The 15,218-nt window shown below is 38.7% G+C and overlaps 1 protein-coding gene across 1 annotated transcript; it reads right to left on the bottom strand.

The window, feature by feature from the left end:
* Positions 1 to 90: 90 nt before the first annotated feature.
* On the bottom strand, positions 91 to 4,302 carry LOC115571535 (oocyte zinc finger protein XlCOF6.1-like). Its single transcript, XM_030400980.1, has 3 exons — positions 3,178 to 4,302; positions 3,029 to 3,093; positions 91 to 151 (listed from the first exon to the last, which is right to left on the bottom strand). Exons 1-3 carry the CDS (start codon positions 4,300 to 4,302, stop codon positions 91 to 93), a joined length of 1,251 nt encoding a protein of 416 aa, XP_030256840.1.
* Positions 4,303 to 15,218: the final 10,916 nt, after the last annotated feature.

The raw sequence follows: 15,218 nt of genomic DNA, 5'->3' as shown, positions 1-15,218 counted from the left end.
TGGCCGCTAAGTTTTCTGGCCCAATATGTAATAATTTCCTTTAAATCTATTTTGAAGATCTTTCATTCTTCTGTGTCGAATGCCATGTGTCTAGTCTGGTATGGTGTCAACTGGTCGCACCTGAGTGTCAATCTCGTGCTTTGGGAAGGGTCTGGGTGCGATTAAGCATGATTCATTCAGGACAATTAACAGCATTTGTGGGGTCAGTGTTGTCTCTCCTTCGAGAGTATTCATCATCACAAATGTAAATGCAAATCTTTGTTTGGCCAGATGTTTCACACCTACTTTACAGCCTGTGCTGTTTTCAGTGATCTTATATATATCTTAGGTATTATAGGTAGAGATGCACCGATCAGGATTTTTGGGGCCGATCACCGATCACCGATCACCGAAAGCAGTATCTGCCGATCCCGATATTGCCGATCACCGATCACAGTGTCAAATCCATACATTCTTCTTTATTGTTGTCTTGTGTAACTTTCATATATTTAATTAATGATTCTTCTTACACAACATTGACGTTGTATTATTAAAAATTAGGAGATGAGAAAGTATCATGAATTGACCACCGTTTTATTGCAGGCTGAGGCAATGTGCAATATTTCACACTCTAGAGACTCTCTTAGAGACACCTTGGACTCAGCTTACATAGAGTAACTGTAGCTTACTAGTGGGAATGCATGCAGTCAGGGTGGGAATTTTGTCATTTTAGGGGCAAGTCCATTTGGCCTTCACTTTTTTTTTCAGGGGCACCAAGGCCACATGAGAGGGCACAAAGGCCACTGGGTAAAATGTGTTGATTTACCTTTCAGACTGATACCATAACATCCTAGTTTATAATAAGACATGGATTGTGTATTAAAACTTTTTTGTTATACCAAAGTCAAGTTAAAGTTACATTAGAAAGTAGTTTTTGTTAAGTAGGGTTAGGGTGAGGTGGGTTTTGTGACACCTCACTGAATATTAGTGTTATTGAATATTTCTCCCAATAGAAATTCCCCAAAATTATGGCAAAGCACATTTTTTCCAAACAAAAAATTGTAGAATAACCAGCAGGAGACCACTGATGTGTGGAGTGATTTTGGTGACACTAAACTCTGAATAATAGTGAAGTTATTGAATTTTTTGTAGTTTCTCTTTTCGGTGTTGCACTTTGTAGACGGTCCCTGCGCCCTCGTCTCACAGCCGGCTGACCATACAGACCAGAGTTAATGTCCAGACGCTCGTTGTCTACCTTATTACGGTAGAAAAGAGCCGTCGTTTGTGTTTTAACAAGGTTTCACTTATGAGTTATTGATCCGGGAAGTTCGAATCTGTGAATATATTTCCAACTTTACTGGACTAAATCCTACCACATAAATCAGTTGCGTATCATGTCAAAACCGGCTGCGCTCGCTTTCGCACCTGTGCAGTAAGTTTCGTACTTCTGTTTTGAGACGCTGCTGCTGTTTGAGAGGCTTTCACGTGAGATCATCGTGATGATGAGACTCCACCTGCGCGAACCGCGAACTCACTGAAGTTACTGTGAGTGACTACTGTGCACTCAGGTGGCTGTAATTAAAGGCAAGCTCGCTACGCTGACCGGGCCAGGGGCACAGAGGCCACTGTGGCCGTATGATGAGTTTTTTTTTCAAGGGGCATCAAGGCCAAAGTGCGGGGCAACGGCGGCCATGAAATTCCCTCCCTGCATGCAGTTAATGCACTGTCTTTATACTTAAACGTTATCTGATCGGCCTGATGTGATCTATTTTGAGAACTCCGATCAAAACCGATAGGGGCATTATCGGCCGATTGCGATCGGTTGCCGATCGATCGGTGCATCTCTAATTATAGGTCTTATATCCACTACGCACTGGCCGGTAATTGTGCTTTTTAATGGGGAGCAGTAGTGAGACAGGAATGAGGTTAAGAATACGCAGCTTTTGCTTTCACTCATCTTTATTGTGAAAAAAAAGTCAAACAAAGCTTACACATTTCCAAGCATGGAAACATTAAGTCTCAAGACCACTGATACAGATGTAGCTTTCTTTGCTTTCTCAAAATGATAAAAACATAACAGTGACTTGCCTCAATGGCGGGGACGGATATGCAGGTATACAATCCCCATGTGTTAGTTTTACACATCATCTGAATTAGCCTTCCTACTGGAGCCCTGAGGCATTACCAATAGATCAAGAACAATAAACCCACTCATACAAGGATCTAAACAACCTGTCTGTGTTCCTCTCCTTGTCTTATGGGCTGCATTCCATAAAAAACAACCAATAACTCTAATGAGAAAAAATAAATGGACTTTTTCTAACTAAATACTTCACCTCGGTATGAATTACTTTTATTCTGTCACATGCTATCTGCAACATAGTCACCACTAAGGAACAGAAGATATTAACTATTCATGAATTCTATTCTATTCCAAGAGAAGAGATGGTCTCTCTCTTCAGATTTTACAAAGCTGAACAGATTTTTTTTTTTTTTACTGTAAATAGTATTTTTGTAGGAATTACCTCTTCCGTAAAGTTCTTAACACCTTTCCAAGCCCTCTACTTTTTGAACTTTAACCTTAAAAGACAACACTGAGACAATTAATCAAAAAGAAAACTTAGGCATCCAAGGAGGCTTTTTTTAAGAAAATAAACACAACAAAAAGACAAAACCAGATGCAATGAGACAATAAAACCAAATCTATATTTTTTAGGCTGTTATCAACATACTTACATAATTCATAGATAACCATTGCAGCAGGAAAACACATTCATGTGTTTCTTGAGACTCACTGATTTTTGGGAATTCTTCCCCACAAAGATCACTACTAAAAGGTGTTCCGTATCTCTCATGTGTACGTTAAGGGCTGCCTTATGTTTAGATGTATTACCACAAACATTTCAGCCAACTCGAAATTATCTATCTAGAATGGACTTTTGTGTGTATCTTCAGTTTTCCCTTTTTGATAGAACTTTTACCACAAACATCAAAACATCACAATTGTTTCTCTCCTGTGTGGGTTCTCATATGTCTGTTAAGAGCTGACTTATGTTTAAATCTTTTCTCACAAACATTGCAGCCAAATGGTTTCTCTCCTGTGTGTGTTCTCATGTGTGACTTTAAATATCTTTGTTGTACAAATGTTTTACAACAAACATCGCAGACAAATAGTTTTTCTTCTGTGTGGGTTCTCATGTGTCTTTTTAGAAATTCCTCTCTTGCAAAACTTCTTCCACAAACATTGCAGTCAAATGGTTTCTCTCCTGTGTGTGTTCTCATGTGTATCTTTAAATACTCTTGATGTGTAAATCTTTTACTACAAACATCACAGCCAAATGGTTTTTCTCCTGTGTGACCTCTCACGTGTCTCTTCAGATGTTTCTGTTGCGCAAATCTTTTCCCACAAATATCACAACCAAGTGGTTTCTCTCCTGTGTGGGTTCTGATGTGTCTGTTAAGAGCTGCCTTTAGATTAAATCTTTTCTTGCAAACATTGCAGCCAAATGGTTTCTCTCCTGTGTGTATTCTGATGTGTAACTTCAAATGTCCTTGTTGTACAAATGTTTTACTACAAACATTACAGCCAAATGGTTTCTCACCTGTGTGGGTTCTCATGTGTCTCTTCAGACATTCCTCTGTTATAAAACTTCTTCCACAAACATTGCAGCCAAATGGTTTCTCTCCTGTGTGTGTTCTCATGTGTGTCTTTAAATGTTCTTGTTGTGTAAATCTTTTACCACAAACATCACAGCCAAATGGTTTTTCTCCTGTGTGACCTCTCATGTGTCTCTTCAGTTTACTCTGTACTGTAAATCTTTTTCCACAATGGTCACAGACAAATGGTTTCTCTCCTTTATGGGTTCTCATGTGTGACTTCAGAGATTTCTGTTGTGTAAATCTTTTCCCACAGATATCACAACCAAAAGGTTTCTCTGCTGTTTCAACCCTTAACTCAGAATCTGACAATGGTTCTTGCCAATCACCATAACTGACTGGATCCCGCTTCCTGGCAGGTTCACATCCTCCACAGTCCTTTCCATTAGTTTCTGTTTTTATCTTTGTTGTTAAGCTGCTGGCTGAAGACTCTGTCTTTATGTTTTCCCAAGTTTGGCATTCACAAAGCTGTGAATACTTTGGTTTCTCCTTATCATCTTCAGTCATCGCAGTGACAGCGGTGAATGGGAATCTGGTGATATCAGCCTCCTGCAGCTGCTCTCCCTTCTGTTCCTCTTTTATTTCTGGGGTCTCTGACTCCTCCTGGCTCCATTCAGGGAACACTGAAACAGCAGAACATGGTTTCTCTCCTGTGTGTGCTCTCATGGGGTTCTTTAAATTTCTACAAACAAACTACAAACATCACAGCCAAATGGTTTTTCTCCTGTGTGGGTTCTCATGTGTATCTTCAGACATCCCTCTCTTGCAAAACTTCTGCCACAAATGTCACGGCCAAATGGTTTCTCGCTTGTGTGCCATCTCATATGTGCCGTGAGATTTCCCTGCTGCTTAAAGCTATAACCACAAATCTCAGAAGCAAAGGCTCTCTCTCCTGGTTGAACCCTTAACTCAGAATCCGACAATGGTTCTTGCCAGTCACCATCACTGACGGGATCCCATTTCCTGGCAAGTTCACATCCTCCACAGTGCTCTCCATCCATTTCTTTTTTTATCTGTGTTGCTAATCTGCGGGCTGGAGGCTCTGTCTTTATGTTTTCTTGAGTTTGGGATTCATAAAGCTGTGAATACTTAGGTTTATCTTCATCATCGTCAGTCTTCACAGTGACATCAGTGAATGGGAAATTGGTGATATCAGCCTCCTCCAGCCCATTAAGCTGCTGTTCCTCTTTTATTTGAGGGGACTCTGACTCCTCCTGGCTCCTGTCAGCGGACACTGGTACAGAAAAAATAATTAAATGTAGTAATCATTTCTAAGAACCAATGCTGCATTCCATTGTACTCCAAACTAAAGAAAAACAAAATACAATTTTTCAGACATTTAGATTGGAAGATTGGAAAACTAATCTTGAAAAAATGAACTTCTGACTTGCAATGGATTGCAGCATTAATGAAAAAAAAAAGTAAATTAATTAAAAACATTTATACATTTATAATGCAACATGTGAAGTTCCCTTCAAAAAATGTAAGAATACAGGCCCAGAAAATACATTGATGGGGCACATCATTGATAGCAAGTAGTGAGCAGTATTTGGCTTTAGGGACATTGTATCATAAAATGATCATAAAAATGGACACACTTTGGGGACAAATTAGCTCAACATATGGTTAATATGGCAGTCAGAAAAAAACTGCACTGAGCAAACCCGTGAATCATTCATGTGCAGAAATCATTGCCATATACTATATACATATTAGGCCAACTAAACAGGTAAACCGGCAACTTAACAATACAACAAACAAACACACAAAATGAAGTAACAACTTAATGTAGATATAATTGGCCATGAATGTAGCAGATGGTAAACACTTACTTGTTTGGCTTCTGAGTTGGCTAAATGATGTCCAATACTGAAGCGAGGTCCAGTTGAGTCTGTATGTTGGTCAGGTGCAGAAGAAATGGCATCAAGGGAGGATTCAGGGTCGAAGTTCAAAGCACAGGCAGAATGGCAACCCAGCACTGGTAAACCAAGAAGTTCCATATGAATTTACAGCACTGGCTGCATTTTATACACAGACTTGGAAAATATAAAGTGTGTCTGACCAATCCAGGGACAGGCTAGTCCTCCAGGGGGGCAGTGCCCATGGCCAACCCCCATCCCAGGGGTTGGAGGCCATATGTGTTTGGCTTTAACTTTCAGGACAATATTTTAAATAACTGTACCTTGTTACTAAATATCAGCAATTGCTAAATATCTGAAGGGTTTTATGCTCAGATGATTAAAATAATACCAAACAACATGTGTCTATCTGTGTCGGATTCTGAAATATTACTAATACTAACTTTAACCTTCTTTAAAGTTCTTTGTTTGGGAGAGTCAAAGTTGATGAATTCTCCAGGGAATGGATCTGCATGCCCAGCAGGGCATCCCAAATTTCCTGTAAAGTCCTCTTTTCAGACATGTACTTGAAATATAGCAATTTAGTTTTCCTGATCTGTATGTTCAGCAGTAATCTTTTTTAAACTTCTGTTTAAATCCTTTTTCAAAACATCTTTCATTCCTCTGTGTAGAATTCCCTGTTGGTTTTCAACTGTTCACACCTGTGTCTGTCTCATGTTTTGGGAAGGGTCTGGGTGCGGTTAAGCATGACTCGTTCCGGACCATTAACAGCCTTTGTTGGGCCATATTGTCTCTCCTTCAGTTAGGTATTTATCATCACAGATGTAAATGCAAATCTTTGTTTGGCCAGATGTTTCAAACCTACTTTACAGCTTGTGCTCTTGCTCTTGCTTTCACTCATCTTTATTGTGAAATAAGTCAAACAAAGGTCACACATTTACAAGCGCAAAAACATTTAGTCTCAAGACGACAGATACCACAACAAATGTAACATTCTTCACTTTCTCTAAATAATAAAAACATAACAATGACTAGCTTCACTGGCGGGGATGGACATGTAGGTATGGGATCTTCATTGACTAGTTTTACAACTTGTCTGAATTAGCCCCAATTTTTGTATTTTTTTTTTTTTAAATCAACAATAAACCAGTAAGAAATATATATTTATGAAACCATTGTAAACATGTGTTCTCAAGTTTACGGTGCTCTATGTAGAGAAGTGACCTTAAACGGGGGGAATAGAAGTGGGAGAAGAATGTGAAAAACTAAATGTGGCTTTGGTCTTGGAGCCCCGAGGCATTACCAACAGATCAAGGACACTCAACCCACTCATACAAGGGTCTACATCACCTACCTGTGTTCCTCTTTTTGTCTTATGGAATGCATCCCATAAAAATATCCAATAACTGTAATTCATTCAGGAACACTCTCGTCATTTGCTTAAATCATTTATTGCGACAAATGATATACAGTTAGGCTTGGCGCTGAAGGCTCTGCTCCAGGAGCTCCCCAGATTTTAAAGCAGCATGCTAGGTCGATCTGGGGAGCGCAATGCATACCCCCGCAGGAGTAGAGTCGAAGCATCTAGAAAAATTTAGCCATTTTAGACTCAGAATAGGCAGGTAGAGGCTGGGGTGGTGGTGGCAAGCTTGCTGGCAGCAGCGATGTGCAGGCAGCAGTGTTGAAGGAGAGATCAGTGAATGACGGCTTGTGTTTAAATGGACTGCCTAATTTAGAAGAGTGAATGTGGTTGGTCGGAGACTGGAGCTGATCTGATCAGCTGGCTGTCAGCTGACTACAGCTGGGGCTTATGACTTCCGTGTCCTGCATGAATTTGTGCTGAGCTTCATTGAGGAAAAAAAAAATTGACTTTTTAAAATTGAATATTTCACCTTGGTATGGATTACTTTTTTTCTGCCACATACTGTCTGCAACATGGTCAGCACTAAGTAACAGAAGTCATTAACTATTCATGAATTCTATTCTATTCCAAGAGAAGAGGTGCTCTGTCACTTCAGTTTTTACAAAGCTGAACAGATTAAAAAACAAACAAAAAAACTCTAAATAGTAATTACAAAGTATTTCAATTTCCAGCTTAGACAGTATTACAGTTACCTCCCATCTGTCAGAAGTGACACTGTATTCTTGCAGGAAATACCTCTTCTATAAATTTCTTCATACCTTTCCAAGCCCTCTACATTTTGAACTCTAACCTTAATAGACAACGTTGAGACAATGTCACAAAAAGACAACATAGGCTTCTAAGGAGTTGTTTTTGATTGTTTTTTTAAAGAAAACACAAACCATTAAACCGACACACAAAAATAACGAATCCACAAATAACCATTTCAACATAAAAACTTCTATGCAGAATGCACATTCATGTGTTTCTTAAGACTTGCTGTCTTTTGGATTTTTTTCCCACAAAAAAGATCAGAACCAAATGGTGTCCCTCCTATGTGGACTCTCATGTGTTTATTAAGAGCTGCCTTATGTTTAAATCTTTTCTCACAAAGATCACAACTGAATGGTTTCTCTACTGTGTGGACTTTCATGTGTGACATAAGATATGCACTCTGCTTAAATGTATTACCACAAACATTTCAACCAACTCAAAAGTATCTATCCAGAATGGACTTTCATGTGTTTCTTCAGATTTCCCTGTTCGATAAATCTCTTACCACAACAATCACAACCAAATGGTTTCTCTCCTGTGTGGACTCTCATGTGTCTGTTAAGAGCTGACTTATGTTTAAATCTTTTCTCACAAACGTTGCAGTCAAATGGTTTCTCTCCTGTGTGTGTTCTCATGTGTATCTTTAAACTTCCTTGTTGTGCAAATATTCTACTACAAATATCACAGCTAAATGGTTTTTCTCCTGTGTGGGTGCTCATGTGCCTCTTCAGGCTCCTCAGTTCCACAAATCTTCTTCCACAATCATCACAGCAAAATGGTTTCTCTCCTTTGTGTGTTATCATGTGTGTCTTTAAATGTCCTTGTTGTATAAATCTTTTACTACAAACATCACAGCCAAATGGTTTTTCCCCTGTGTGGGTTCTCATGTGTCTCTTCAGGCTCCTCGGTTCCACAAATCTTCTTCCACAATCGTCACAACCAAAGGGTTTCTCTCCTGTATGGGTTCTTATGTGTGTCTTCAGACTTTCCTGTCTTGCAAAACTTCTTCCACAAACATCACAATCAAATGGTTTCTCTCCTGTGTGGGTTCTCATGTGTGACTTCAGACTTTTCTGTTGTGCAAATCTTTTACCACAAATATCACAACCACATGGTTTCTCACCTGTTTGGACCCTTAACTCTGAATCTGACAATGGTTCTTGCCAATCACCATAACTGACTGGATCCTGCCTCCTGGCAGGTTCAAATCCTCCACAGTCCTTTCCATCAGTTTCTGTTTTTATCTGTGTTGCTAAGCTGCTGGCTGGGGACTCTGTCTTTATGTTTTCCTGAGTTTGGCAATCATAAAGCTGTAAATACTTAGGTTTCTCTTCTTCTTCTTCTTCAGTCATCATAGTGACAGCAGTGAATGGGAACCTGGTGACATCAGCCTCCTGCCCATTAAGCTGCTGTTCCTCCTGTTCTTCTTTTATTTGTGGGGACTCTGACTCCTCCTGGTTCCACTCAGGGAACACTGAAACAGAAAAAAATGGTTTCTCTCCTGTGTGTGTTCTCATGTGTATCTTTAAATGTCCTTGTTGGATAAATCTTTTACTACAAACATCACAACCAAATGGTTTCTCGTCTGCGTGGTGTCTCATACGTGTCGTGAGATTTCCCTGCTGATTAAAGCTATTACCACAAATGTTAGAAGCAAAGGCTCTCTCTTCTGGTTGGACACTCAACTCAGAATCGGACAACGGTTCTCGCCAATCATCATAACTGAGTGTATCCCGGTTCCTTGCGGTTTCACATCCTCCACAGTCCTCTCCATCAGTTTCTGTTTTTATCTGTGTTGCTAATCTGGTGGCTGGAGGCTCTGTCTTTATGTTTTCCTGAGTTTGGCATTCATAAAGCTGTAAATGCTTAGGTTTGTCTTCTTCATCTTCAGTCATCACAGTGACAGCAGTGAATGGGAACCTGGTGATAGCAGCCTCCTCCAGCCCAGTAAGCTGCTCTACTCCCTGTTCCTCCTTTATTTGTGGGGACTCTGACTCCTCCTGGCTCCTGTCAGCAGACACTGACACAGAAAAAGATCCTATTTAATCGTAATCATTTTCTAAGAACCAATGCTGCATTCAATTACTACTCCAAACTAAAGAAAAATAGAATAACATTTTTCAGACATTTAGATTGGAAGACTGGAAAACTCATCCAAAAAATGGACTTCTGACTTGCAATGGATTGTAGCATTCATGAAAAAAATAGGAAATTAATGAAAAACATTATATATGTTGTAATGTAATATGTAAGGTTCCCTTCAAGGAAATTTAAGCATACAAGCCCAGTATTGAACTTTAGAGACAAATTGCATCATAAATGATCATAGGTATGGACACACTTTGGTGAAAAATTACCTCAATATCTGGTTAATATGGCAGTCAAACAAAACTTCACTGAGCAAATCCAGTAATTATTCATGTGCAGAAATGATTGCCATTTACTGTATATATATTAGGCCAACTAAACAAATAAACAGGCAACTCAACAACACAACAAATAAACACAATAAATGAAAGAATGACTTAATATAGATACAATTGACCATCAATGTAGCAGCTGGGAAAGTTTTACTTGTTTGTCTTGAGTTGGCTAAATGATGTCCAACATTGAGGAGAGATCCAGTTGAGTCTCTATGTTGGTCAGATGCAGAAGGAATGGCATCGAGGGAAGATTCAGGGTTGAAATTAAAAAGCCAAGGAAGTTCTATTTGTATTTACTGCGCTGACTGCATTTTATACACAGAGCTGGAAAAGAGGAAGTGTGTCTGACCAATCCAGGGACAGGCTAGTCCTTCAGGGGGGCAGTGCCCATGGCCAACCCCCCGTTCCAGGTGTTGGAGGCCACATGTGGTTGGCTTTAACTTTCAGGACAATATTTTGAATAACTGTATCCTGTTACTGAAAATAGTGATGGCTAAATATCTGAAGGTTTTTATGCTCAGATGAGTAAAATGATACCAGACAACGTGTCTGTGTCGGTTTCTGAAATATTACTAATACTAATTTTAACATTTGTTTACCTTGCAGCATTTAGTTATTGAATGATAACTACTCCTAACATAGTAAAGAACACCACATGTATATATCAAACAATAATAAAAGGATTTTTTAAGTTCTTTGTTTGGGAAGATTGAAAGTTGATGCTAAAATTCAGATATAATGATCTGTATGTTCAGAAGCATTTTTTAACTTCCATTTCAATCCTCTTTAAAGACATCTTTCATTCCTCTATTCTCTATCCCTGTGGGTTTTCAACTGTTTACACCTTAGTGTCTGTCTCATGCTTTGGGAAGGGTCTGGGTGTGGTTAAGCATGACTCATTCAGGACCATTAACAGCCTTTGTGAGGCCATATTGTCTGTCCTTCGATTAAGTATTCATCATCACAAATGTAAATGCAAATCTTTGTTTGGCCAGATGTTTCACATCTACTTTACAGCTTGTGCTGTTTTCAATGATCTTGTTCAAATATATCCAACATTCCCCCTCAATACAGCTAAAGCTTAAACAAGAACTGACTGCAACTACAGACATGAATGTCTTTTTTTACTTGCTCTGGTGCACAGGCCTGTAGTTGTGCACTTAAACAGGGGGAACAGTAGTGGGACAGGAATGAGGTAAACAATATGCAACTCTTGCTTTCACTCAACTTTATTGTTAAATAAGTCAAACAACGCTTACATATTTAAAAGCACAAACATATTCAGTCTCAAGACCACAGATACCACTACAGATGTAGCTTTCTTTACTTTCTCTAAATAATAAAAACATAACAGTGACTCCCTTCAATGGCAAGATGGATATGCAGCTATGTGCTAGGTCAGTGTATCTTTTGGTCATTCAATTTTCCTTTCAGAAACGGGTATTAAAAAACTAAAAACTAGTGGTTATTTGATTTTCGTTTTAGAATATAAAACTAAAACTTGAAATACAAGTCGTTTTTCCTATTTCATGGTCAAAAAGGGATGAGTGAAATTATAAAAATGATTCAATTTTCATTTTCTATGTCATATAACAAAAAATAAAATCACTAGAAAACAGAAACGGAAAAAGGCCTGTTTATTCATATTCTGAGACCGGATGTTGTCATTTACAGGACGGTGCTGTGTAGAAGAAACAGTAGGCTTGTAGGCTACGGCGGGGCAATCTACCGTGACACATGGACATGGAACTGCGGTCAAGCCAGCCGTCACCCCGATCTCCGTGGTCAAATCAGCTGCACTAAAATTTCGAGTGTGCAAGTATTCTCAGCATCATGGTAAACGCGGAGAAACAGCGTATTAACTTTAGGTTTTCAAAATAAAGGTATTAAGAACAGTAAGCTATAATTCGAACCAACATTTAAAATAAAATATGTCACATTAAAGTGTTTCATGAGCCCATGATGAAGAAAAAAACACTTAATATCAAGTATCTTTACTGCACCAGTAGAGACATGCCAAAATAAAAGTCCCATATTTATGCCTCCAGTTCGCATATTTGGCCATATTTGAGGTGCTGTAAAAACACATTGCTCAATATTTCTGGCTACTGATGGTATATTTGAAATCTACACATCTAAGACTACCACTATACTTGATATCAAGCATTTTTACTGCACGGATGTTGAGATATTCAACAATAAAATTCCCCATTTGTACCTCCAAGTGGCATATTTTCATATATTTGAGCTCCTGTAAAAACACTTTGCTCAATAATTACATGCTATGGATGGTATACTTAACTTCTACACATATAAGACTACAAGCACACTTAATATCAAATTTACTGGACCAGTGTGGATAAATTCAACAAAAAAGTCCCATATTTATACCTGCAGATTCCATATTTTCATATATTTGACGTACTGTAAAAACACTTTGCTCAATAGTTCCTGGCTATGGGTGATATATCTGACTTTTACACAAGTGTTCTTACAGTAGCTCAAATATGTTCAAATATGCAATCTCCAGTCATAAATATGGGACTTTTATTTTTGAATTTCTCCTTGATATCAAGTATAGTTGTAGTCTTATATGTGTAGAAGTCAAATATACCATCCATAGCAAAGAATTACTGAGCAAAGTGTTTTTACAGTAGTTTAAATATATGAAAATATGCCACTTGGAGGTACAAATGGGGAATTTTATTGTTGAATTTCTCCACATTGGTGCAGCAAAAAATGCTTGATATCAAGTATAGTTGTAGTCTTATATGTGTAGATGTCAAATATACCATCCATAGCAAGGAAATATTGAGCAAAGTGTTTTTACAGCACCTCAAATATGGTCAAATATGCAAACTGGAGGCATGAACATGGGACTTTTATTTTGGCATTTTTCACACTGGTGCTGTAAAGATAGCTACCTGATATTAAGTGTTTTTTATTCATCATGGGGTCATGAAACGCTTTAATGTAACATTTTATTGAATGTGGGTTCGAATTATAGCTGTCTTTTCTTAATACCTTTATTTTGAAAACCGAAAGTCGGCATTTACCATAATGCTGAGAATACTTGTACGCTCGAAATTTAAGTGTGGCTGATTTGACCACGGAGATCGGGGTGATGGCTGGCTTGACCGCAGTTCCATGTCCATGTGTCACGGTAGATTGCTCCACCGTAGCCTACTAGCCTACTGTTTCTTCTACACAACACCGTCCAGTAAATGACAACATCCGGTCTCAGAATATGAATAAACAGACCTTTTTTCCGTTTCTGTTTTCTAGTGATTTTACTTTTTGTTATATGAAATAGAAAATGAAAATGTAATCATTTTTTATGATTTCGCTCATCCCTTTTTGACCATAAAAAAGAAAAATGCCCTGTATTTCAAGTTTAATTTTTATATTCTAAAACGAAAATCAAATAGCCACTAGTTTTTAGTTTTTTAATACCCATCTCTGAAAGGAAAATCGAATGACCAAAAGATAAACGGACCGTGCTAGCTTTACTCTTTACCCAAAAAATATTCAACGATAAACCAGTACAAAATATATTTTCATAAACTATTGCAAACATTTGCTCTCAAGTTTACAGTGCTCTATTTACATAAGTGACCTTAAACAAGTGGAATAGAAGTGGGAGAGGAATGTGGAAAACTACACGTAACTCTGGCCGTGACTCTGTACTGTGTGTGAAAGCTGAGCTTGATCCTTCCTACTGGAGCCCAGAGGCATTACCAACAGATGAAGAACAGTCAGCCCACTCATACAAGGATGTACTTCAGCTATCTGTGTGCCTTACTATTTGTACATTTCCCAACTTTCACTTCTCATACACAAGTTACACATTAAAGAGGAATACTTGCCCTCCTTCAAATGATGTGCTATTTCAAGAAAAGATCTGCATGAAATCACAGAGAGAGCCCTCCAGTGTCATCTCTCATAGTTTAAACTGTGATTACTCTGCCATTTTTTAAACTTCAGTCAAACAAATTACACATCTACATGTGCGGCGAGGTCTGGTGATGCTGGTAATGAAGTCAGTTTACCAATATGACCATACAAACTACAGCTTAAAAAAAATCCTCATTCAAATTTTTCTTACATTCTTCATTGTAGTATGGAGCGCTTGCAACATACCCCATTTCTGCTTCCAGCTCTGTCAGTATCACAGTTACCTATCATCTGTCAGAATTCAGATGGTCTCTCTCCCGTGTGGACTCGCATGTGTGACTTGACATTTCCTTGTTTGGAAAAACGTTTTGCACATACATCACAACTAAATGGTTTATCTGCTGTGTGGACTCTCATGTGCCTGTTAGGAGCTTTCTTATGTTTAAATCTATTCCCACAAATATCACAACTGAATGGTTTCTCTCCTGTTTGGACTTTAATGTGTGACATAAGATTTGCCTTCTGCTTAAATGTATTACCACAAATATTGCAGCCAAATGGCTTCTCTCCTGTGTGTGTACTCATGTGTTTCTTTACATTTTCTTGTTGTGTAAATCTTTTACTACAAACGTCACAGCCAAATGTTTTTTCTCCTGTGTGACTTCTCATATGTCTCTTCAGGTTACTGAGTTCCGTAAATCTTCTTCCACAATGGTCACAGCCAAATGTTTCTCCCCTGTGTGGGTTCTAATGTGTGACTTCAGACTTTTCTGTTGTGCAAATCTTTTCCCACAAATATCACAACCAAGTGGTTTCTCACCTGTGTGGACCCTTAACTCAGAATCTGACAACGGTTCTTGCCAATCATCATAAATGGTTGAATTCCAGTTCCTGGCAGGTTCACGTCCTCCACAGTCCACTCAATCAGTTTCGGTTTTTATCTGTGTTGCTAAGATGCTGGCTGGAGGCTCTGTCTTTATGTTTTTCTGAGTTTGGCATCCATAACGTTGTGAATACTTAGGTTTCTCTTCTTCAACTTAAGTCAACACAGTGACAGCGCTGAATGGGAACCTGGTGATATCACCCTCCTCCAGCCCATTAAACTGCTCTCCCTCCTGTTCCTCTTATATTTGTGGGGACTCTGACTCCTGGCTCCACTCAAACTGAAAAAAGTCAAACAAAGCGTACACATTTCCAAGCACGGAAACAGTCAGTCTCAAGACCACAAAT

Source organism: Sparus aurata, chromosome 20, assembly GCF_900880675.1.
Source record: "Sparus aurata chromosome 20, fSpaAur1.1, whole genome shotgun sequence".
Taxonomy (NCBI): domain Eukaryota; kingdom Metazoa; phylum Chordata; class Actinopteri; order Spariformes; family Sparidae; genus Sparus; species Sparus aurata.
This window is presented reverse-complemented; position numbering and strand designations above follow the sequence as displayed.